The sequence below is a fragment of the Anguilla anguilla genome, chromosome 19, assembly GCF_013347855.1.
Source record: "Anguilla anguilla isolate fAngAng1 chromosome 19, fAngAng1.pri, whole genome shotgun sequence".
In the NCBI taxonomy this organism is placed as follows: domain Eukaryota; kingdom Metazoa; phylum Chordata; class Actinopteri; order Anguilliformes; family Anguillidae; genus Anguilla; species Anguilla anguilla.
The window spans coordinates 11,684,128-11,710,488 of record NC_049219.1 but is presented as its reverse complement, the minus strand read 5'-3'; the positions used below and the strand labels follow the sequence as shown (position 1 = coordinate 11,710,488).

Sequence of the window (26,361 nt, the reverse complement as noted above, 5' to 3'; positions counted from 1 at the left end):
CGCGCACACACACACACACACACGCACAGCAGATTCACACATGCACACGCACACGCACAGCAGATTCACACACACACACACACACACACATACACACACAGACTCACACACACACAGACACACACACACAGCAGATTCACACACACGCATGCGCACACACACACACAGCACAGATTCTCACTTTTTGTACATACTCTCACTCACTCAGACATGCGCACACACATAACACAGATGCAGAATCAAACACTCAGTAATGCACGCACGTACACAAGCATGCACACACACACGCGCACACACACACACACACACTTCCCTAAAGCTGAGGACACGCTTTGGGAGGGAATACATTATTTAAGTGTTATTCATCTGAGTCTGAACAGCAGGCAGGCAGCGCGGCGAACACGCAGCTTCCTGAACCCGCGAGCGCGCTATTGGCTATTAGCGCTGTGAAGCGGCCCATTCACATCCCCTGCTCTGAGAGCTCCAGCAGCACCTCGTACAGCTGGGTTACGAGCACCAGAGAGAGAGAGAGAGAGAGAGAGAGAGAGAGAGAGAGAGAGAGAGAGAGAGAGAGAGAGAGAGAGAGAGAGAGAGAGAGAGAGAGAGAGAGAGAGAGAGAGAGAGAGAGAGAGAGAGAGAGAGAGAGAGAGAGAGAGAGAGAGAGAGAGAGAGAGAGAGAGAGAGAGAGAGAGAGAGAGAGAGAGAGAGAGAGAGAGAGAGAGAGAGAGAGACGGAGCGCGCGCGCGAGAGAGAGAGAGAGAGAGAGAGAGAGAGAAGGAGCACGGGAGAGAGAAGGAGCGCGGGAGAGAGAGAGAGAGAGAGAGAGAGAGGAGCAGGTGAACAGGATGCCAGCGCTAGCCGCGCAAAAAACCCACTGATGTCAGCTACGCTAGCGAGCGCGCCGAACAGGCCCGCCAGAACCGTCGCCACTGCCGCTCACGCTAACCTCACCTGCGCCGCGCGGCGGCGTCCCACAGCATTAAGGCCGTAAATCCCCGCGGGAACCTCTCAGCCCCCTCCGTCAGCCGTTAAATTACCCGCGCAGGAAGCGGCTTCGCTAATGGCGCCGGGGCACCGCGGGTCAGACCAGGCTGCGGCCCCTAAAACTCCGCACTCACAGTTCCGCCCCCTTAACTCTGAACGAGAATTTAAATAGCAAAAAAAAAACCAACAGACACACCCGGTAGTATTTAAACCGGCCCACCTGTTCAACCGGTGAGTGGGCCTTGCCTGACCTTACGCAGGGCGTGCGACATTAAGCAGCAGTGGAGGAGAGGGAGTCCCCGGCTGGTGGATCACTCCTGCTTCTGGTTCTGCGGCGGCGGTGAATCAGGCTAATTGAGTTAATCAGCTGTCTGATTGGATTAGCTCAGGCCCATTTCGCTGTTGCGCGCAGGCCGAGTCGCGAGCGGAGCGGCGGAAAGCCGATTGCTAACGGCCGCTAACGGCTCGGCGAGCGAACGCGGCGGACGGCGGAGGGGGCGCGTGAATCTGGGGGTGTGCCGCGAGCCGGCGGGGATTGAAACGGGGCGACGGTGCCGCGAGCGCGGGGGGGATGGGGGGGGGGGGGCTGGAGGTGGGCGGGCGCGCGGGATGACGCCGGGCCTGGCGAGGCTGCGCTACAGGCCGTTAGCGATCACAGCCTCCGGCGCTAAGATGCCCACCTGCCTTCTCCTCGCTAAAATGAACCCTCTGAGGACCGAAACCCTCCGCCCACAAAAAAAGTTCATTTACCAACTCTGCAGGATTTCTGGGTTTCCTGTGATGTGTTCATACCGCCTTTAAGTAAGTATTTGTAGATAATTCTCATTTGAGGGAGAGTCTCTCTCTCTCTCTCGGCCAAGACGTGTGTGTGTGTGTGTCTGAGAGAGAGACACAACATCTACCCTATCCTTCTCAAGCTGCCAAATGCTCTCTCTCTCTCTGTCTCTCTATCTCTCTCTCTCTCTCTGACACAGAAGTAAAACAGACATCTCACTTTCATTTCTCACCTTGCTGCTTCTGTCTCCCAGAGGTTTGGTAAGTAAACATGTCATGATTCCGCTCACAAAGCCTTTGCCCCATCCCAGCATGCCCTCCTTCCCTCACGCATACAGAGCAGCTCTGCATCACACAAGTGTCCCCACGGCAACGCTGCTCTGCAGCAGAGAAGTGTCCCCATGGTAACGTCCCCACAGCAACGCTGCTCTGCAGCACAGAAGGGTCCCCACGGCAACGCTGCTCTGCAGTACAGAAGTGTCTCCACAGCAACTTCCCCACAGTGATGCGCCACTCTGCAGTAGAGAAATGTCCCCGCGGCAACGTCCCCTCGACGACGCTGCTCTGCAGTACAGAAGCGTCGCCATGGCGAGCTGCTCTGTAATAGAGAAGCGTCCCCATGGCTACAGGAGCGCATTCTGCACACTCACACAGAGGATATCTTATCCTGACCTGCAGCAGATGAGACTAACACAGATGGCAAAGGCCTTATCAGTATTCAATTACCAGCCCAGCCAACGGAGGTCACCAAAGTGCAGCCAGCAGCGCCGGGAGGACCAGGACCAGGAGCTGCCGGGGAACAGCCTCTCGTCCCCCGGCAAGACGCTCAGACGCGCCCGCGGTGCCAAAACCATCGGCTCCTACGCACAGTCGCATCATTACGGCATCTTTCAAACCCGTCTCAAGCGGTCTGAAGTCTTACGGCTGGCGGGGGTGAGAGCAGTGCAGCTCCTTCCCTCGGCACAGAGAGCAGGTGAAATAAAGGAGCCCGCGTCACAGAGACTCCGCGGCAGACTCTGAGCGCAGCGCTGGCTGTGCCGGGTCAGCTCCCGCTGGGATTTCAGAAGCTCAAGAGCTCCACCGGATCTCCTCCATCACAGGCCGGCTCTGATACACAAAGGGGCTGCATTACCTGCGCAGCGAGGGGTTCACACCTGCATCTCATCAGCATGCACGCTGCGCATCGCCGACACGCCGCAGCGCTCAGCCAATCACAGGCCGGCTCTGACACACAAAGGGGCTGCAGTACCTGCGCAGCGAGGGGTTCACACCTGCATCTCATCAGCATGCACTGCGCCCATCGCCGACACGCTGCAGCGCTCAGCCAATCACAGGCCAGGAGCTGCTAGTCATATTAAACAGCAGTCCTGCTGTTGTTATATTAACTCTGTTATGTAAATCACGCTTTGGCAATTGTATTATTTCAAGCGCCGTCAATATAATCAAATCTATTATTGTCAATCCATCTATATTTGCTGTGACACATCGATATAATTTGAATTTCTCACAAATTGCTGAACAAATTGTGTTTTCAGGAGGAAATGAAACTGGAAAATGATTCCCTGTCCCTGCAAGGGCTCTTGGGAAACCGTGACAAATACAACAACAACAAACAAATCAGAGGCCTCTTTGCGCACCTAACTGAATACATAAACACCTGCTACACCTCCCAGACGTCAGGATGTGATGTCAGAGCGCTGTGATAGCGTCTCCAGGGAGATGCTAAGTGCCGCGCGCAACGCGATGCAGAACGTTTCACGCGCTGCACGCGGATAATGGCGCCGCTCGCCCGGGCGCAGCGAAACGGTAACGACGCCGTGCCCTTCGCCGCCAACCGAAGGAGAATAAAGACATTCAGAATGGAATTACGGCGAGAGAGCGAAAGCTGATCCTTCCCTCGGGCCGGACCGCGCGGAGATCTACCCTAATACCAGCAGCCTCGCGGGCTTGCTCCTTTATCCGCATCGTTATGAGGCCCGGCCGCAAGAACAACAGAGAATAACAACACACACTTTCCCCAGGAAAACAACAGGAGCCGGGCCGGGGGATGAGTGCGTCTGCAGCGGGGACGCGGGAGCTCGGAGAGCGCTGCTGACGTAGCGCACGACGGCAGGCCCAAACGGGACCGAACACAGCGCTATATCTGCATCGCCATGGGAACTTTCCCATACGCTGTCATACAGCTTTAAAGAAACCGCACACACACAGGCACACACGCACATCTTTGTATGTGGAACAAATTTAAAAACAGTACACACACACAACTGTTTGTGGGGAACGAGTTTGAAAACAGTACACACACAGACACACATACACACCTGTTTGCGGGGACCGTGTTCAAATACAGCACACACACACACACACACACATATACCCGTGTGTGAGGAAAGCATTTAAAAAACAGCGCTTTGTGCGTAAAAGAGCCCATTTCATTGAGCATCCTAACAGATCCCAGACAGCCGCCACTCCAGAGCATCTCACTGCCTACGACTGTGAAAGCGAGAGGTGACACCTACTCACAGCAAGCAAAGAAACGCCAGAGGAATCCTGTCACTGAACTCTTCAGCGCGACAACTGAGATCTTTTTTTTCCCATCTTTTTGACTTTGGGAGTGGCAGGGAGCGCATCCTCCTGCGTGTTCTCTCTCACAGAGCGGGGAGAAACTGGACCAAGGGGAAGGACACTGACACCATCACTCCACACCTGTCTGTCCACCCCAAAAACAGTACCCTCGCCCACCTCCCCACCCGCTGAGCGGATACCCCATGCCAGAGGCCCTCAGACAGACTCCGGGGTTGTGCAGTATCAGCGGGACTCCACAACAGCAGGACACAACGGGCTCCACCCTGCCAGGGGTCTGACAGCGTCAGCTCATCTTTCCCCAGGCTACCACTGCCTGAGCCCTGTCCCAGGATGCACTGGGCATGTACCGGTCACCCGCTGCCGTCAGTCAGTGACGCATCTCTCCATGGGTGCAGGAGGCTCAGTGGTGGGTGACATAAGAAGGACAAATGGGGAGGAGAACTGGAAGAAATCTGACAAACCCTACCCCAAAAAAACAGTCTAAACATTACACTTCCAACTGCCCTCCTACCTCACTGCCATACCTCCTCCTATCTTACCTCCGGAGCTTCAGATTGACATAAGACACACGTGGGCTCACCTCATCCTCCTCCTCCTCCTCATCATCATCATCATCGCCTGCTCACCTGGGCATGTAGAGGACGCGCTCGGCCACCACGAAGCCCACGCGGAAGAAGAGGTTGGAGGCGGGGATGAAGGGGAACACCAGGAACAGCAGCCCCACCAGCGCCTCCTTCTCCTCCGGCCTCTAGAGGAGGAGAGGAGAGCCACACGGACATCATCAGCACCCTCAGCACCTCCTCCCGCCCTCCACCCACACCGCCGCAGCAGACGCATTAAACCCGACACCGTCCACGCTGAAGTCAAACACGCTTCACAGGCTCATCGCCGGTGTCATGTGTCCGGCCGTTTATATATACCGTGTTCCTAACGTCTGCAAGAAACGCGTGCGAAGATGAAAACAAGCTCAAAGTGTGAAGTCACGAAGTCATGAAAAAAAACCCTCTTGATTCATTGAACATCTCTGTCCAGTCTAAGCCATTTCGCCTTTGATTAGCGACCGCTGCTTTTCACGTGTCCCGCGTGCGTGCGTACATCCGGCCGGCCGGTCCGTTTAATCACGCTGTCTGTTGTAATTCCTCCGGTCTGCTTCTCGGGGTTAGCGAGCATCGCAGGGTGACACGGTGTTTACAAAGCGCGCGTTCCGCATCACTTCACCGCGCTCCCCAGGGGTGCGGCCTGCGGCGGGGGGCGGGGCTTATGGAGCCCGGCAGCGCGTGCAGCTGCAGTCTGGTACAGGGGGGTCCCCGTCTGTACCGCTGCAGAACTGAGACTGGGGCTGCTGGTGTTCACCTGACCTCAGATCAGTCTTAGGAAGAGATCATCTCCGTTCAGTCAGTCCACACAGTCAAGGCAGCAGTCCTCCTATGACTCGTGTTGATTAGATGCCATCCAGCTGCACGCCTGCACCTCAGTCACAGTGGGGTTCGCGTCACATCCCCAGTTACAGTAGGGTTTTTGGTCACGCCCCAGTCACAGAGATGTTAAGAGGGTTGGGTTACTATGACAACTCCAAGACAAGCAATCCATCTCTGCAGAGCGAAACTGCGCCAATGATCAAGCCTGCTGTTGCTATGGCTACAGTGGTGTAAACCTGTCACACTTTTTTTCCTGAGACAAATTAAACTTTAGTTATCAACACTTTCAAAAAAAACCCCCAAAAAAAACCCCAGCTTCAGTGACCTGAAACAGCAGTGCTGTTATTTTCTCAGATGGTTGTGCGATCACTCTGGCATTTAGGGAGTCATTCGCCCTGTTCCAGCTGCGCAAACACCAGCCAGGCTGCACGTCTGCTCTCCTCCCGGATGACTGATCCATTGAGTGATTGACAGATGGCTCAGGAAGTGGACTGTGAGTCAGTGTGCCCGTGAGCCCACCTCAGCGGCTCTACACGTCATCTCGCTCACCTGGGGCTCTCACCTGTATGAGGAGTGCACTTCCTGTCCTCACGCTCAGGGAAACCCAGAGGAAACAGGACATGGACAAGCACGACCAGCAAGGCAGGCACAGGAAGTAGTGAGAAGAAGGGGAAAGAGGGCCTACTTAGCAACTTTATTCAAACCCCGTGGCTGGGACGCTGGGGTAGGCCACATCGATGGCAACCGTGAATTTTAGCCTCAAACGCAAATTCATACAGAGGTACGCTTTAAAACGATTAGGCCAAATCAGTGCTTTATCGCAAAACTTTTGTGACATAAAATTTTATTAAAAACAGTACGAGCCAAGAGAGCCCATTTGCTAAATCCCATTTTGCCCATAACACGCTCCAGTCACAGTCTGCAGTAATTGGGCAGGGACGGCAAGCTGAGCTTCACTTAAATTCCCTCTTCAGAGCGCGTTAAGAGGGAAGCGCAGGGAGAGGTTTTTCACTCGCATAGGGGAGCCCACAAAAGCACCCGGTTACAGAACTGACAATTTCCAATCGATGCAGAGCTTTGACTTTTACGCCGAGCACTGCACCCGACAGACAGAGCCGGTCTGCGGGTCAGAATTTCACGATTCAAAGGGCTCACGTCTCCGAATTTTGACAGATGCAACTTGAGCCAAAGGGGCAGTGTGTGGAGCACCAGTACACCCACCCCCGCCCCCCACCGGAGGGAGAGAGAGAGACAGAGAGGGATAGGGAGAGGGGGAGAGAGAGAGAGAGAGAGAGAGGGAAAGAGAGAGAAGTGCAAAAAGCTGAGTCGCCAGTGAGGCAGCGGAGGCTCCTCTGAGATAACGGTGCTGCGCTGCAAAGGGAGAAAGCCCCAGAGCATGCTGGGTAAAGTGCCCTCCGTGACCCTCTCCCACCAGCCCTGCAGACAGCCTGGGGAGGGATGCTGCAATGCGTCACCCCCACCGCCCCCCAGGACAGAGCTGCCAGCGGCCTCAGCTCACCCCGCACTACTTCCCACATCTGCATTGCAAATAAATGCAAGATAATGTACCAGCCGCATTTTCACTGATTATTGTTTTCTTTTATCATTTCATTTCTCATGCATTTATTTATGCATTTTTTATTTGCATGTTTGTTTGATCTGAAGTGTCTTCTCTGAAATGTTCTATCTGACCTATTTTGTGAAGCATCAAAGTTTCGGCTGCAATTCAAATTTATGAAAGGTGCGATACAAGTTTTTATTCACAAACATTGTTTAATGAGTTCATTCTGTAGATTGCTGAACTTGAGAAGGAAAAATAAAAATAAAAGGTGCACTTAATTTCACAGACTGAATCCAGACCTTGGTTTACTCATGGGGAGTTTCTGAGTCTTCCGTCAGCAGCACAGACAGACATTTTACATACACACTCCTGCACCCCTGTGAGGTATCCACCAATCACAAATCAGCATCTTTCTACTGGTCGATTGGCGGAGCCCCTCTCTGTTTTCTACCGATGAGATGAGGTCACAGCTGTCTCGACCCTATACTATACCTGGAGTTTGTGTGTACTTAAAGGCAGTGGGCGGGGCTAAGGGGCGTGCCCGCGGGGGAGACGGCTGCCACTCACCCGCAGCGACGTGAAGCAGTGCAGGCAGAGGGAGAGCAGTGCCACCCCGAGCAGCAAGGTGGCGACGTTGCGCACGTCCCACACGGACTCCACCAGCGGGATGCTGCCCACCTGCCAGTCGTAGCAGAGCACGGCCGGGGCCAGCAGCAGCCAGGCGTTGAAGGCCAGCAGGTAGCAGTAGGTCAGGAACCTGGAGGGGGGGTTTTATACAGAGAGCATCAGCACCAATCACACCCAGGCGCTCGCCCCCGTTACCACCGCAGGGTTCCCCCTTCTCCTCTCACAGTTTACAGCAGCTGTGGGGCTTCAGTTCGGTACCCCCTGAAGGCAAAAGCAAGGTAGACCATTCAAAGGGAAATAAGCAGCAGCTTAGCTAGCAGTTTAGCTAAAATCAGTGAATGCTGCCACATGACCGAACTGCTATGCGCAGTGCAACGTGGGAAAGGTGTCCTCCCCCAGCTGGAGGACTAGGCGTCCTTTGCCGTACTCCTGTTCACGCTCTGGTGGTGAAGCAGGATCCAGGGCAGAACCGGCCTGGGGAGGCCACACTACCACCGCCGGAGGGGATGAGCGGCCGGTGGCTGTTCCTGCAGACCTGGCACTCAGCCTACAGCCAGTCAGAATTTCGTGCTTGCTTGCTCTCACAACAGGAAGAGAAGGACGATGGCTTACTTGCTCTCAGGATACACCCCTGCTATGACCATACTATGAACTACCTCCAAAATTTCAGTTCTTTATATTCAGAGAAAAAAAAAGAGCCAAATCAAAAAAGCCACAGAATTTCTCTTTAACAGCCTAATAAACTAGGCTCCTCATTTAACATAACTAAACATGAATGTTTTTTGGAGCTGCAACACAGGGCTTATTTTCCTGCTTTTAACTGCATCGCCCTATTGCACAGGAAGTCTGTGCCATTTGAAAACAAACCCAAAAATGGAAACAATACAAAAAAGAAAGCCCACCTTAATATCTAATACACAGTTTTGATAGTCCTAATTAAGCATATGTCCCTGTCCCAGGAGCCAAGAGACATCTGTAATATGGCAGAATGGCAGGGCTAGTGAGGCACGGCTGTTACTGCTGAATAGCCTTAGAGTCCACATCCCCACAAACCACCATGACAAAACCACCTCTATTCCGGAGCAACAGGGCCAATAATAACAGGATATTAACTGCGTCGAGTAAGGCCTGCGAGGAGGATTTGGGATTCAGATTTGGGATTCACTCTGCTCTGTGAGGGGGATTTGGGATTCAGATTTGGGATTCACTCTGCTCTGTGAGGAGGATCTGGGATTCAGATTTGGGATTCACTCTGTGAGGAGGCTTTGGGATTCAGATTTGGGATTCACTCTGTGAGGAGGCTTTGGGATTCAGATTTGGGATTCACTCAGACCGTGTTCCATTTGGCCAGGGTCCATTAACGTTAACAACAGCTGTTAGTTTGGGACGGGAAAAGAACATCAACATAAACATCGATCCAAGACTACTGGATTTATTCACTGACGATGTGGACTTAAGTCCGCATGGGAAACAGAGGTGCATATGTTTTCCGAAAATAAACACAAAAGGAATCTCTGCCAACTCTGTAAAAGGACCAAAATACTTTCCATTACAGTGAGTTAGTGGAAAGGTCCTTATCCTTAAAAGGTAGGCAGTAATTTGTGGCTGTTGGGTGGCTTCCCTTATAAAAGCACTGGCTCCATAGTGTGGTGAATTAGGAAGTGCGCACTGATGAAGTACAGGCCTCCTGTGAGGGGATGAAAGCTTTTTGCGCATAAAAACGTGAAGTTTACACTGATCAGGGAGGCCGGCTGGGTAACATCTCTCACAGCGGCGGCCACAGCGGCCCGCTGTCTCCAGCGCCTCTCCGCCCGCGAACAGGAGACAACGTTTCTGCTGGGGGAGTTTCGCTGGGTGACTTATCCAGCCACGTGGCGTCTGACTCTCTGGAGCCCCGGAGACAGCCGGCCCAGGACACACCGGGGCAGAGGGCGGCAGAACGGGACGGGGGCGGATCGTGACGGATCGTGACGGATCGTGGCGGATGACGACGGCTCTTCATCGTGCGACGGAAGCGTTTTAAGGCCTGTTTCACGACGCCTTCGAGACTGGCGTGGGACGGATGCAAGTGGCTCACCACCCCTCCCCACCCCCTGCCGAATCATTAGAACAAAGGGTACAGCCAGCACGGTGCATCCTGCTCACCCTGGAACTGAGAGGAGCTGATTAGAAAATAGATTCTGGGGTTGTGGCTAATGATGATGTTCATTTGTGCAGGCACATAGAGAGAGAGAGAGAGACAGCCGGAGAATACATGAGAGAGAGAGAGAGAGAGAGAGAGAGAGAGACACTGAGAATACGCGAGAGAAAGAGAGAGAGATGGAAAGAGAGATACACACACAGACTGTCAATGAATACCACAATACAGACAGGGCCAGATTGTGTATTGATCTGTCAGACACGGACACCAATGAGCAGAAAGAGACTGAGCATTGATTTCCACAGAGACACCACCAATAGGCCAGGACCACGTATTCATTTACCAAGGTACCATAAATATAAGTGACAGAAACGGCATTGATTTATCCAGGAATATCATGGCCCAACAACACTATGTAAACTGCTTTTATTGACCAACCACACGCAGCTACAGGGTTCAAGCCTTATTAAATATCCTTTCAAATTAAAATTAATAGACCTGATTTCATCGCATTATTAATATGATTTGTTATTTATGCGTGACACATGGGTTCCATTTGACACATTTCTCTATTTGTATGGATATTCTGCATATGTTTACTGGAATATAGTAGCTTATTTAATGGTGCCATTGTATCTATTCATTACAGCTGCAGGATGTGACAGCACAGCCTTATGGGTAATAAGCAATGTTCCCCAAACACTCATTCGCTCCGACCCCTTTTCCTTTTGGGCTGTCTGATGATACATCCCTGTGCAAATGAACTGAATCACGCATACACTCCTATGTTCATTTGCAGCCATCTTTTCCTTTACCATTCCGTCCACACGTTACACATTTGCGTCATTTCCAAACCGTTCTGCTCAGTGTGTGTTCATGCATTCCATCTGCGCACCTCATATTCTTTTGTTCTAGGTCATTATCATTCTGGTCACCCCCCCCACCCCCCACCCCCCCCTCTTATTGGTTGTTTTCGTGTATTAGATTAGTGTACTGTTGGATTCCTCCATTTCCTCTGCCTCGATTTGACACTTATTAATGTTTTCTGCGCTACATTGGGATGATGCAATAAGGCATAATCCGTCCGCCGGGAGGCAAATTTCCCAGAAAGCCACTGGAGATTAATGCCTGGAGAATGAAAAATAACCAGGCACAATGTTTTCAGAGGGGATTCATAGGATTTCAGAAAAGAATAAGAGCAAATGGCGGACACTGAAACTCATCAAATGAAAAAAATGTAATCAGTCAGTTATTCAATTAATCTGCAAAAGGTTGTAGCTGGGCTAATTATGCCTTCGTGTTTGTTTCGATTTTCCTACCCAAGATGCATCAGAACATGAACACGCTGGTCTGGTTTGGGGTGATAAGTGCCCCTTTTGAACATGTACAAGGAAGCTGTACCGTCCCTGAAATTTCAAATAAGTAAGGAAGTCCAGAATGAATTCTGCCACAGAGGGACCCGGGTGTGTACAGGAGGGGCGCAGTGGGTGTGCCCCTGCATGGCTACAGAGAGCAGCACACAGGCGCATCTCTCTCTAGCGGTGTCAGAGCACGGGGGCGGGGGGGGGGGGGGGAGGAGGATGCAGAGTAAATTTCCCCCGGGACCGGCCCGGAGCAGGGCCGTATTTCACACGAGTCCGGCAGGCCGGCGGGCCGATGTCTGGCCAGCGCGGCCGAGCTGCCGGGACCGAGGGCGAGATTACGGTGAGCTCATCGCCCCGCGCAACGCCACATCAATCGCCCGGCCTCATAAGAGCCACAGCAGCGATCAGCGCTGAGAGCACCGCGTCAGCGCTCAGCTCGCGCGTGTGTGCTTAATGCCTCACGCTTACAGCGGCTTTGCTTTGCACTTCCTTAGCGTTAGCGACCTCTCGGCTCCGCTGCTCAGCTACTCCCGCCGTTTTCACTGGCCGTGTTAGCTTGTCACAGCAATAAGCGTGGAAATGGATGCATGTGAATGTGATGTAACACAGATGCAGTGTGTGTGTGTGTGTGCGCGCCTGTGTGTGTGTGAGTGAGACAGAGCGCATCTGCCCAGCGGCTGTACGGTACCTGGTGAGCAGGTGTGGGGAGAACGATGCTGGGTTGTCCTGCTCGGAAAACAGGGGCATGGAGCCGCCCATGACCCACAGGCGGAAGGACATGATGAGCGCCACCTGCAGGAGAGACCAGTGAACAACACGCACAGCCTTGCGCAGGGCGAGAGGTCACCTGACCTGTATCAGTGTACAGTCCACTGAAGTGCATAATTAATTGGATATACTTTCCTCATTCCATAAAAAACTTCTGAAAAACTTTATGCTTAACACTGCAGCTGTGCTTTTAATCCCACAGAACACCAGAGGCACACACAGAGCTGGGAGTCTGGGAAAATTAAATGCTGCAGATCTTTGTTCGCAGAATATATGGGCTCAATAAAGCAGGACTCCATTGTACTCCTTCAGAAATGTAATCTTCTTTTTATCTGACCCTCGGAGGACCGCACCCACCCATCTGCCTGCCCGAGATAAAATCACATCCTATGGGTTATTTCTGCAGCAATATTCCATAAGACATAACCTTGCAGAAGACGGTGCCACCTTTGTTTTTACCCAGACACCAGAGGGAAAATGTACCGCCCCGGCCCGTGCGATAAGACGACTAAGACCACTGATTTAAAGAGACCGTCGGCTGGAAAGCATGAATATTTCCAAAGCCTCTGATCCAGCTCCAAGAAACAAAATGGCTTCATTCTTTATGAATAAATGTTAAAAGTAAATGTTACCAGGACCGATTCATGCATGAAAGCTTAAATCTTTCCCCAGCCAATAATCTCAAACCTGGAATCGATTAGGAGATGTATTAGAATTACTGCTGCACAAAATATCACTTTTTAATGAAGGCCAACTCCATTTTTTCAGGGGAGGTCATGGATAAGACAACTTCAGGACTTGCATTTCTGTTGCTGTACATTTGGACTTCAACAAGTTGGCAGAAACTTGGCAAATTAGCTACAGGTACACACAAGTTCTGCATGCAGGGAATAAATATTTGAGACAAAGAAGGGCAACTAAATAGATTCCTGGTTGAGTACTTAAGACACATTCTAATCAGGCTCAACAAAATGAGAGAAGGGGTAATAGAGCGTTCTAAATTCATAAAGGGGATTAACAAATTGAACTGCAAAAGATTATTCAGGCTCAGGTCTCAACGGATAAAGCGGAAAACCCACTCCGGTATCAGGAAGGTTTTCTTTTTTTTTTTAAAAGCTCAGCAAGTTTTAATGCGTGGAACAGCCTGCTTGGTCATAGTGTGATGAGAACAGGAATTAGGGGTGTGTCAGACTCCAGTTCTGGTGGGCCACAGTGTCTGCCTTCAAGTCACCGATTGGCTAAAAAGACCACAGCTTGTCTCTAAGGCCTAAATTGGCGGTTGGAAAGCACAAAACCCTACAGCCCATCCAGGGGATTCCACAGTACGGCAACCCCGGTGCTAAATATCACAGGTGTCTGCTGACTCACGTAGACAGTAACCACACAGGTGCGCTTGATGAAGGGCCAGCAGGCTTTTGGCATGTCCCTCATCCTGGCACAGGACAGGTGCCTGAAACACAGGGAACAGGAAACAATTTGGTGGCTGAGAACAGGTCCCACAACACGTGGTACAGGACAAAACACAGTCTGTGTGTTTAATATACCATGGAAACCATTTCCTGAAGCGGGCTTGGTGTGCATTTCTGGACATTTAAGATGGCAAAAAAAATCTGGACGAAGATTCGATTTCTCGCAAGAAATGAATCCCGTGAGTGAAGGAACCTGGGAAATCTGATAAGAGGGGGGAAAAGAAAGGCAGGCCGACATTCACACGACAGTCCCCCCCCTTTTCAGAGAGAGCACAAAGCCGGCCTTTCCGAAAAGGCTTATAAAATGAGGTCACGGACGGTCTGGGCCTAAATCACGGCTCAGTCAGGGGGCAGCGGTAACAGGAAGCTCCAAACCCCTCTCTCTCTCTCTCTCTCTCTCTCTCTCTCTCTTTGGAAGCGGCGCAGAGGAGCGGCGCAGAGCGCCGCAGAAGGGGGAGGGGCGCTCGTTTGGAGCGGGGCGGGGTTCCCCACGCGGTGCCAAAACGGTTCCACTTTCCCAGAAACAACCGCGGAGGGAGCAGCAGCGGAGCAGAGCGAGACAGAACCTGCCAGCGCTCCGAAGACAACAGAAGAGTACGCCACGCTTCCATTTCTGTTTTTTGGGGGAGGTTTTTTATTTTATTTTTTTGCCATTCAGCAGTGAATATTTTCCTGAGTTCTGTGAGGAAAGTTTGTTGGGAAAGTGGAAGTATGCAGAGTGCCTGGGACAGGATAGCTCTTATTACAGCGAGCAGCACTGCGGGCTCATTAATATGCACACACTTCAGAGAAGATGCACCTCTGCTGTCAAACTCCTTTCACGCTCATACGGGCATAAATCACTGTTTCACTGAACACAGCAGGGAGGCCAGTTTTATAGCACAATAACCACACCTCTACCCTCTAATAAAAATATGAACACACGCGCACACATCCACACACACACACACACACACACACACCCACATCCACACACACACACACACACGCACACACACCCTCTGCTCCCCAGCCTCACTCACCTTCTCCCTCTCTCCCTTTCTTCCGTTTCTTTTCCATAGTCTCTCCCTTCTCCTTCTCCATCCTCTATGCTTCTCTGTTTCACTTCCTCCTCCTTTGCAAGCCTCCACCTCTCCTTTCCTTGCTGAATCATTGCCTCTCTGATTTGCCCTGCTCACAACTTCATGCTATGCATGCAGGTTCTTCCCTTCAGTCACAACAGTAATATCTACTATTAATATTGTCATAATTATTATTATAGTTATATTAATAATAATCATCAACATCACCATCATAACTTCACTTTATTGATGAAACCGTTACAGTAATGAGAACTTAATTAATAGAGATTAACTAGAGAAAACAAGCAGAGAGGGACGTGTGAGGTAAAACACACTGACCACCCCCCACCCCCCCCGCCCTCGAGACTGCGCTCTCCGGTCCCGGATGAGCACAACGTCCCCCCTGAGATCCCGTCCTCCACGTTTAAGTCAGACATTTTGGGACAGCCTCTCTCGCTGGTCCCTGGAGCCGACAGCAGGCGGATCAGACCTTCAGTCCCGCGTTTGTAAAAACCATCCCCCCCTCTTCTCCGCCGTGTCCACAACGTCTGGACAGAAGAGGAGTCTCACGCAGGGTCCTCTCCGCTCCTCCCAGCCTCCTGCTCGATACAGACTCACATCCATTCAGGCATGTGAATAGAGCCCATTTAGAGAAACACACTGGTTAATTATTAAACCCCCCACACGGGACACGAGCGGGGGGGGGGGGGGCAATTATAAGGGCTCCAGCCGTCTGCAGGCATTCCCGCCATTCGCTGTAGAGCCGTCTGAAACCAGCGTTTGCCGCGGAAGGTCTGTTTTTCTTTCTCGGTACAAATTAAATTGTGCTTGGTTAAGCTTAGCGAATGCAGGGGGGGGAGGCCTGGCGGGGAAGGGGCCCGTCTGAGAGAGGCCGTCTGGAGGAGTGAAACCGGCGCAGTAAAGTTTGGCCGTGCTTAACACCGGCAGCGGTCACGAGTCCAGGAACCCAAATTCAGCCGTTTCACACGAGCGAGGCTTTCCAACGGGACCAAAGGTTGGCTCAGCGGCGGAACTGGACGCGAACTGGAGTAACCTCCGGCCTCACTGTTCTGCTTTCTCTTCTTCAGGCACGGGGGAAATCCCTCTGCCGTCTACACTGGGGCTTCCCGTTTCCTTTGGGGGGGGGGGGGGGGGGGGGGGGTTTATGAACTGTATGTGTGGAGTATGAAACAGGATGTGCCCCCTGTCACCTGGTTCAGCTGCAGGTCAGAGGCACATACAGACTGTGCAGCAGCTGCAGCCCAAGGCCCCTCAGCTGCTTTCACACAGAAGCATAAAAGAAGCCTCTCCTTCCCTTCAGAGCTGACCGCAGATCCTACCGGCTTCAACACCGGTAATACATACACTATGCAGTTCTTTTGTACTCTTTGACTCTCCGCCGACAGTCAAATACCTGCTGTTGTAATGCAGACACGATCATGGTTGTAGTAGCCGTAACTTCTCGTAACCTGTATAGATAATTAAGTCAATGGAAAGAAAGAGTGGTGCTTTCACTGCACCAGGAAAGTGCTCTGTATAATTGCAGCTTCATAAAGGAAATAGCGTTTTGGTCGTTGGTTCAAAAGAGAAAGAAAGAAAAAAGAAGTCCTTTATCCGCTGGCTCTTCAGCTCAATCTTATAAATCCATGACATCTCGCTATTGGACAAGGACTTTATTTTAAAACCCTGGCCTTTCTCTTCCGAGGCGGGGGCATCATGGTAACGGAGCGGATCTGTAGAGCTCATGAAAAACAGGAAAAAGCCGCTTTCAATATCCATTCTACTCACGGCAAACACGCCGGATCAAATGTCACACTTTGTAGAAGTTTCACTTTTGGGATTTTGTCCTTTAGAATTTGCTTCTGCTGCCGTTATGTGAGGAGAAGCACTACTCCTGCAGCTCCCTCTCTCTCCCTCTCTCTCCCTCTCTCTCCCTCTCTCTCCCTCTCTCTCTCTCTCTCTCTCCCTCCCTCTCTCTCTCTCTCTCTCCCTCCCTCTCTCTCTCTCCCTCCCTCCCTCTCTCTCTCTCTCCCTCCCTCCCTCTCTCTCTCTCTCTCTCCCTCCCTCTCTCTCTCTCTCTCCCTCTCTCTCTCTCTCTCTCTCTCTCTCTCCCTCTCTCTCTCTCTCTCCCTCTCCCTCTCTCTCCCTCTCTCTCTCGTGTGTGACAGCACATCCACTCAGAGGCTTCGGCTTTACTGCCTGCAGACTACAGCACACACACTCACACTGTGACACGCGCAACAGCTCGCCTGATAAGACAGCACTCCATACATTTACAGATATTACTACACAGTCTAAACTCCAGACAAGCTATGCCGCTGGTGGAGGGAACTGCTCCCATGTAATATAAAAAGTATTTGTACATCGACGTTTACGTTCTCAACTGCTTAACTTTATGAGTCATAAATCAGTCATTTGTACTTGTCCCAGCACAGGCCCCTTTGGGATTACCCTGTACCTTTGGGGTTACCCTGTCCCAGCACAGGCCCCTTTGGGATTACCCTGTACCTTTGGGGTTACCCTGTCCCAGCACAGGCCCCTTTGGGGTTACCCTGTCCCAGCACAGGCCCCTTTGGGATTACCCTGTACCTTTGGGGTTACCCTGTCCCAGCACCCACTCGCCCGCAGACACAGCGCTCATATTCTCATACTCTCTGCAGAGTGGCGCAGTGCTGTGCATTCACAGCGGTAATTATGGGCCCAGTCAATCACGCGGGATAAGTCAACGGCAGTTATTTATTGAAGTCCGTGTTTCTCCCCCATGTATTATGCATATTAAAAGCTTCCACTTTCGCAAACACCGTTCCCTGCATATAACACGCTTCAGGACTAAATCTGTGCCTCGTTCGTGTTGTCAGAACCCTAAAAACCCGCCATGTCTCAGGCACCCTCAGCCCGGTGGAGAGGCACACACAGGGCCGGCTGCAGCGGGACGGGGGAAACGGAGGAGGCGTGGGCGGCTGAGAAATGGCCCACTTCCGTTTTTACAAGCCTTTCCATCGATTTTTACACGTTTCCTAATGTCCCCTAAAAGGCCGGCCCATAACAAACAGGCTAACAGGGGCAGTGACTGAGCGCGCTCCTGCCGTCCTCAAACCCGCTCAGCCCCGCGGCCGGCTGTGAGAACCAGCGTCCCCTCCTGATGCATCAGCACAGCCGGGGAACACGGGGGGGGGGGGGGAATACAGCTTCAGCACCAAACTGAGATACCCACAAATACTGCAAGTAAAAAAAAACAAAGAAATCTATACAAACAACTATGCTGATGCTCTGTGTTGTATTATTTATTCATTCGGTTTAGTAGACAGTCTAGCCCAGCGGCAACTCAAAGCAACACTTACAGTATCACACTGTCTGCAGGCCGTCCGTATGGTAACCAGGGAAACAGCCTGCTGGAGGGCGCAGGGCCCACGCAGCACCAGGGAGGTGTGACATCATCAGCCAGCGCCGATGACAGGGGGCTGTGGTGTGGATGAATGGGGGGGGGGGGCTTGTCCCCGCCACACCTGTGGGAACCTGCAGTGGACAGCGGGTCCTTTATTCCTTTAAAAAAAGCCCCAGACAGTGTGGAGGGGGGGGTTTGGGGGGCAGGAGGGGGTGCGATGAGCCAGTCAGGGGGGACGCAGGAGGCTCTTCAGAACGAGGGAGGGAAGAGGAGGCCTGGAGCCCGACTAGCTTTGTCCCCTAATCCGGTGTGAAATCTCAGCGGCTAAGCCCCAGCGTCTGCGCCCCTCAAAGACACTCCGCCACGCCAGAGATCAGCTCTCAGGCCCTCTGAGCCCTCCGCTAATCCCCCCCCCCCCCCCCCAGAAAAAACACCACGGCTCACAAAGCCGCCTCTGAGCACGGACCCGGCGCCTGGCTCAGGATGAGTGCTGACGCACGGGCAGAGCCCAGGCCAGACCCGCAAGGGCCCTCAACACCCCCGTGCTCAGTGCTCCAGCGGCGATGAGACCAGAGCAGCGCTTCACGTTGGAATGTTAACCGCTCCGGCTTTCACTGTCGCCTCCCCCCCGCCTGCAGGGCCCCCGTTTCAAACCATGACGGAGACCCCCCCTCACTAAAGCACCAATGATTGACTGAAGCGGTACCCTAGTTACATAATCATTACCATAAATCAATCCGGCCGGCGTGGCTGAAGAATCTGTATGAATAAATGATGTCCGGTTTTGCTCACCGTGTTCAAGCAGAAAGCGAGATCAGACAGCGAAGCTCCAAGAGCTGCACGCTGTACTGTAAGGCTGCATTATTAACCCGCGGAGGGTGTTCCAGGTTCTGGAGAACGCAGCGATGCACAGGAAGCCCCGCAGAGCCAAGACACGGGCACGCCTCAGAGGCAGACGCTGCCGTGACGACTGGATCAGAGCATAAAGTAACCTAAAAGGGCTGCAGGTTCGATTCCCGGGCAGGACACCGCCACTCAGTCCCTCGCTGTTTGCTCACAGTGCAGAGCGGCTGAGAGGAATTGAGGAACAGCTGCCGGACATAAACGTACCACCATGCATACCCAAAAAAGCAGACCGCAGACTCCGGTCTTTCTGTGTACCCCCTCACACTGCCAGTGGCACCAAGCCCGTTTACCGGCCAACTGCATGACAGGGATTTGTGAGCACAAACCTGCAGCACCCAGCTAAAGGCAAATCTAAAGCAGGAGAATAAAAACTGTCCTAATAACCAGTGGAAATGCAATCCTCTATCAGTGTCTTGTCAAAGAGCCTTTTTTAAACTGAACTAACCGACCACACGAACGCCCCGCCCTGCTCAGATATGAGAGCAGGGAGCCCAGCATGGGGGTGCGGGCGGGTATGTGAGGATTATGATTTGGCGTGGGTACAGAGGCAGCACTGCGGAGCCCCCTGCCAGACTGAACGCCTCATTACTGAACCCGAAGCACAAAGCTCACCGGCACGGCCTGCCCCACGCGCTCTCAACCCCACTCTGACCCCCCCACTCAATACTCTGTACTGGCAGGACGCCATCTTTCCACTACTCTTTTTTTGTTTGTGGTAAAAACCACAAAACTGAGGCAGTGGTGTGAAGTTTTGAGATGGTGCCACCGTTATACGTTAATAAAAAGCTGCATGCAGTTACAAAAGGTTTCGCCAACAGTCTTCAATAATACAAGGATATTGACTTGTTGCGACCCGCATTACTGCATACGCACACAGTCACACACACTCTCTAGTGTACACACGGTCACACACACACTCTCTAGTGTACACACGGTCACACACACACTCTCTAGTGTACACACGGTCAGTTGTACAGTAACCTCCCCTCAGATAATAATCACGTGGTCAAACCTAAATCTAAATTCTGTTCATGGCCCTCCCACACGTTTATATCAGCTTTCCTTCTTCAGTTCATTTTCGGGGCTGAACTGTCCGTTCCAGCCTGTGATATTCACAGACCCCTGCCCCCAGCCTCTTCCTCCCGGCTCTAGTGTAAATGCACACGGGACGCTCCCAAAAAACGCAGCGTGCACCCCCGGTCGCCCCCCCCATAGCCAGCCCCCCGGAGTCACAGAGACATTTCAATTACACAGTTTGTTAGGGGGGAGCGGAGGGTCAGGCCGCCATCTGTTTCTCATTAAGCACGCGCGGCTCAGCCAGCACAGGCACCTCCGCGCAGATCTGAGGGGGGGTGTGGGGTTGGGGGTGTGGGGTTGGGGGGAGGCCACGGGGACCGAAGAAGCTAACGCGCGGCTCATCTCCCCGCCGAAACTGCGCCAGCGCTCCCCGCCCCCCTCTCTCTCTGAACACACGCCGGCCCGTGCCAGAGGGGGGGGAGCGCCTGCGCGTGTTTTAAGATAAACGCTCCGCTTCGCCGAGTGATTTAAGACGCGCAGGACGCCGCCGCGCATGGCCAGCTGAGAGGTTTCATTACTGCGCCTCCTCCTAAAAGGGGCCATTAGCTTCATTAGAAAAAAGAAAAGAAAAAAAACATGGAGTTTTACATGCTCGTCCATGTAATTTTTAATTCTGTTACCGCCCCCCCCGAGAGGCGAAATACCTCAGGATTATCATCCTGCTGCAGACGTCTGCTAGCGCTTACACCGCGCGGCGCAGTTCATCACAAACTGCAGGCGGAGAGGACGCTGCCTCCGCGTTAAAATGCGATCTGCTGCCGCCTCATTGACCACGCGAGCCTGCGCTTCCGCCGCAGCTCCAGACCGCGGACGGCTGTTTGATTTGTTCCCGCTGAGCCCGTAAGACAAGGGCCCTCTGTGACCTCACTTCCTGTGGAATTCCAGGTGTTGTCCGCCGCCAGGCCTATCCATCCTCATCTCCTCCTTCCCCCCCGAGGCATCTCTCCATCTCTTTCCTCTGGGACCCGGGGGCCCCTCTGCTGCTCAGGGCCCACGGCCAACCAAAACACCAGGGGTGGCCCCTTCAGCTGTGCTTGGCCCTTTTCCAGCCCCGTCGGGTTGGGAAGCCTTCACACTACAACGTCAGAAATTGTTGTGCTACATGCTCAAACTCACATGCACAGTCATATGCTAATGACAGGATGGAAGTAGGTCAAGCCCCTAACCAAGACGTTTACAGTCCGGCTAGTTATGAATATAACTACGGCTTACTAGCCAGAGAAGCTAGCTAATGTTAAGTAGCTAGCAAATGAAGAAAAAGTGCAATCATAACCACTAACATCCAGCCATATTTTAATGTGCACGCACACCCATGGGAACTTGGGTGAGACGGTGGCAGAGTGCAAGCAGGCTTTCGTTTACTTGGTGCAGCGGTAAGAATGAATGCAACCTGACAGGTGTCTTCCTGAGTTCTGCACGCTTGACCTGGTAATGCTTTGCCTTATATTCCCCCCAGTCAAAACAGGACACTTCTGTAAAAGTTAACTGGGTCTTGAGCCATTACCACTTTTGGAGTGTGAGATCAATATTCTTCTAATGTGTGATATTGTAGTTTTTTTAAATATATAAAACCACATCTATCATGGCAATGAAATTTAGAATTAAACTGACAGAAGAGAGAACGCTGCATTAAGAGCGATCAGAGCGCATTCGAGCACGCGCCGATTATCCCAAATTAAACTCGTCTTAATTACAGAAGCGCCGCTGTTCCCAAATGTCGATCTTTCCCAGTGATAACCTCTCCATTGAAGAAACGCTGCGATAGAGCTGCACCGACATTGTGAGGACCTCACATGTGACCTGCCATCGCACACGTAGCAGTGACAACACACGGACAGCGTGGGGACACACGGCACCTGCGCTGGCCTTGCCCGACCCCCACGGCCCCCAGCGTGATTTAATGACGTCTGTCACTGCTTTAACTCCGCAGTTTTAAATAGCTTCCTGTGCCAGGGGGAGCGATAAAAAAGGAGCAGAAAGGGGAGGCAGACAGGCGCCGGGGGCCGCGCGGGACCTGGGGACGCGGATAAGAGCCAGCGGAGACGGGAATGCTAATGCCAGGCTGTCAGAGGGCCCGGCTGACTGGGTCTGATCCTCCAGAAACGCCCGTCCTCAGGCGACCCCCTCAGCGCCGAAGGGAACGGGAGGGGAGGGGGGGACTGTCCCGGGGTCCACCTCAATCAAGCCAGGGAGGGGAGGGGCTAATTAGCAAGATGGCTCCTCCCCCTGTTAGACGGGAAGGTCTGATAGCGAGTCCACACAGGACCCCTCTCCACACACAGACACCTCTAACCCCACTGCAGCAGGGAGGGGCTCGCTGAGAGGAACAAGGACACCCGCTACACCATTCCAATGCCAGCGGGGTTGTACCAGAAATTTAGAAAATGGAGACAGTGCCACAGGCACCCCCGGGCCATGCCGGGTGAGGGGGGGAGAAATTCAGGGGCCTGGTGTTTCTGTGAGAATGCGACCCTGACCTAGCAGGCCAGTGTAGAACCTGCTGAGCTTCTGCCTTTTTAACTGCCTCGCTTTGTGGCAAGAGGCAAAGCGCTATGCTGCAAATCCCCAAAATTAAAAAAAGACGAGACAGGCGAGCTCTGAAGAACGAGGCAACGTTAGGCCATGATGACTCCCGATGGCTCACGGTGACATACCTTATGATCACAGGGCAGCGTCCGCCTCTCTGTGGTCCTCTGTGTCCGCGCCGTGGTGCCAGATCACACCGAGCGCTGCTACAGTAGTGAGAGCCAATGGCGGGGGCTGGTGTTCGGGCCCGCCAGGATGCGCATGAAGACGGATGAGGAAATGCTAATGAGGCTATTTCTGGCTAAGATGAGTGCGCCTTTTTTTGTTTCCGACGTGAGAACATGGTGCCATAAGCATCCCGCCAGTCCCCTGAGGGTCCCCCCCCCCCCCCCCCCCCACGCGCAAAAACAAGCCGTCAAACAAGCCTCCCTCCCGCCGTGCAGCAGGGACTCAGACTGAAGCGGCTTTAAAGAATAAACTACCAAGCGCAGGCTTCTCTTCAGAACAACAGCACTGGAGGAGCTCAGGACTTCCCTCCTGAAGAGCAGAGAAACTGTCCCTCTCGACGTTAATGTCTAGATGTTAAAGGTCGCGTGATGGCTGAACCACCAGTCGGCCAGGTGCACAGGGCACTGCGGCAGCACTGGGCCCTGAATGGACACGCACCGTTACAAACGGTAACTCAGAATCTCACGTCCATCGCTTCATTAATTCAGCTCAGCCTTCACTCATTACCTCAGCCCCTCCCGTGGCTCCAGCGCAGAGCAGCACACTGCATATAAAACCACAAACCTTCCATAAATCACCCCGTCCGTCCAGCAGGGACATCCCGGCGTTCTCACCAAGAAATAAAACAACAGAGAGAATAATGGTGAAACGTACCGTGAAATCACACACGCTATTCTGTAAGCAGGACTTTATATTGAGAGAAAAAACGTTATTTCATTTTTAAAAAACGACCTAATCTGTCTGTAATTTCCAGTATTTCACAACTTTAGTTTTATTTATATAGCTTATATAGTTATATGGCTTATATATATAGTTATATGGCCATTTTTTTGCTGAAGGGGATAGGCTGTTCATTTATGCTAAACGTTTTGTTGGAAATATACAGCTTACAATTGATTTAGGCTACAGCAGTCTCACTCTAGCGTTTAATTACATTCAGTAAGAATTATATACACTTGCTCCGTTCATATTATTGCACTGGTCGTATCATATTACAGTTTGGGCTAATTGAAGCTACATTTATGGAGGCTAATTAACAAACGATGAAATGCCGTTTCTGATATGCCGTTCAGAATCTCTCGCACAATTTCTCAATTAAAAAAGCACTTTCAGATCTGGACCGAGATTTCCTGGGAATGAAAATATGAAGACCCAGCACGCACACGCACACACGCACGCACGCACACACACGCACACACACCACACACACACACACACACACACACACAGTAGAGCATGTAGCCCAGGGGGAAGCCTTGGCGTGTGCCTCTGCCAATGAGCAATTTGTAAAAATCGAAAGTGTTCACATCTCCCGATGCCCAGAGTCACTCACAGCATGCTTGGTGTACTCCACTGTGGCCCCCTGCATGCTGACACTCTCTCACACACACACACACACACACACACACACACACACACACACACACACACACACGCACAGTAAAGGGCCCTTTCTCAGGAAAGAACAGAAGAGTCTGTTCATCTCAGACACACATTAGAATGTTCACATACATGTGAGTCCTGCCATTCCACACGCCTACAAAAATGACATCACACCACCATTCACTACACAGGAGCAGTATCTGACTAAGCCGGTCAGGGCCCAGGCACGAGCCTGCAGCTGAGAAGGGGCCAACAGGCCGTATAACGTGCACTTTTACGACTGCGTGTCGGACCACGAGCACCTGAGCAGAGACACAGGAACTGCGCATCTCCTAAGGAGACCAGCCGGAAACAGGAAGGCCTGAACTCCCTAAAACAGGAAGGCCTAAACTCCCTAAAGACTCCCCGGGCTTCGCTCCAGCGCCTCGCTCACAGATAGCAGCGCTGATCAGACGCGGCTAGCGCACGCGCTCAGGTGCAGCGACGGAGGCCCGCGGCTCACGGGGAGTCTGGGAGCGGCGGAGCGGCAGGTCTGTGAGACGCACACGCCCCGGCGGCTCTGTGCGCGAGCGGTTTCCCGCCGGCCGCCCCGCTCGGCCCCGCGGTCGCAGCGCGGAACGCTCTCTCTCCCGTCAGGGTTTCTTGGCGGTGAAACGGGTTGGGCTTTGTTTTCGGCCGCTCGGTCCAGCTGGCAGGAGACGCGCAGCGCTGGGGAACACACACACACACACACACTCTCTGGCGCAAACACACACACACACACCCCCACGCACACACACACTCTCTGGCGCAAACACACACACACACACCCCCACGCACACACACACTCTCTGGCGCAAACACACACACACACACACACCCACGCACACACACACTCTCTGGCGCAAACACACACACACACACCCCTCTCTCTGTCGCACACACAGCACCTCTCACTAAACTCTGCCTTTATTCTACCCACGCCGTGACAGCGAGCAGATTATGAGACTGGAGACTCAGAGAGCTGATGTTTCTGCTGCTAAACTCCACACAAGCGCGGGGGCAGGCCAGGCCTCTCGCCTCCTCTGCCAGGCCGTACGAAGCCCCCTCCAGACAGCAGTCAGGGAGAGGGGGGGGGAACGCTGCAGGCTGGAACACTGGCTCCTTTTGTTCCCCGCTTAGAGCGACGAACGCAGCGTGTAAAATTAAAATAAAAACTGACCTCGCCCAGACTAAAAAAAAAAAACAGACAAAAAGGCTGTGTCAGAGGGCAATTTGGAGAACAATCCCGCAATCACCGAGCAGCTTCTCTTCATTTTAACACTGCTCGATAATGAACGGCGATCGGCGCTGTTCCTGGGGGAAGGCAGGAGGTTCACAGTCAAACAGCCCTAATACTCAGCCAGGCTGTTTAACAGACACCCCCCCCCCTCCGCCCCGTCTCCCTCCCCCTTCCCCACCGTATGCAGGGGGGAGGGGGGGGAGAACGGGAGCCAAAGTCTCGACAAGCAGATGTCAGTATTTAATTAAGCTCCCAATTAAATCAGCAACAATTATATCTTCTCCAACTATCAAAGGACTGGGACAGCCAGGCTTAGGAGAGGCCCGCCATGGCAATGACAGCAGAGCGAAAGAGAGGAGACACGAGAGGAGGAGGAGGAAAAAAAGAACGAAGGCAAAATCAAAAGGATTTCCCCACCTGGAGCGCCCCTGCAGACGGACACCTCCAGAGTCCTGAGTGTGATAACCGAGGGAGCGGGGTTATTTAGGGTGCAGTATTTACACATGCCCAAGCCCAGCAGCGCCCCCCACAGGCAAGGAGGTCCCCCAGCGCTGCATGTCAGCTAAATGGTCGGCTACAGACCACTATTTGGCCAGCTAATTTGGGAAGGTGGGAAATCTGGGAAGATGAAAGAGGTTACCGGATGCTAACGGAGACGGCACACTGCCCCTTCCCTGCCGGAGTCACGGCTCCCACAGCCGCCACCGCCGCCGCCGCTCGCTCAGGCTAAAGACTGTAATCGCATTACCCAGCAGAACCCAACCACTGCAAAGAGGATTCTCCCTGCCCTCCTCTCCCCGCCAAAATAAAACAGGCCGTCAAACTGCTGGCTCACCCCCCCCCCAA

The 26,361-nt window shown here is 52.7% G+C and overlaps 1 protein-coding gene across 4 annotated transcripts in view; it reads right to left on the bottom strand.

Annotated features, from left to right (window-relative positions):
* Positions 1–26,361, bottom strand: part of tmtc1 (transmembrane O-mannosyltransferase targeting cadherins 1) — a 57,977-nt gene that overhangs the window by 15,823 nt on the left and 15,793 nt on the right. For all 4 annotated transcript variants that reach the window (XR_004763647.1, XM_035401872.1, XM_035401871.1 and 1 more), the window contains exons 5-8: positions 13,588–13,669; positions 12,140–12,243; positions 7,888–8,077; positions 4,968–5,089 (exon numbers count right to left, since the gene is read on the bottom strand). Coding sequence is in view for 3 of the 4 variants with exons in the window: in XM_035401872.1 (XP_035257763.1) it covers positions 4,968–5,089; positions 7,888–8,077; positions 12,140–12,243; positions 13,588–13,669 (498 nt within the window). In the remaining variant the exon portion in view is untranslated. The remainder of the gene's footprint in view (positions 1–4,967; positions 5,090–7,887; positions 8,078–12,139; positions 12,244–13,587; positions 13,670–26,361) is intronic.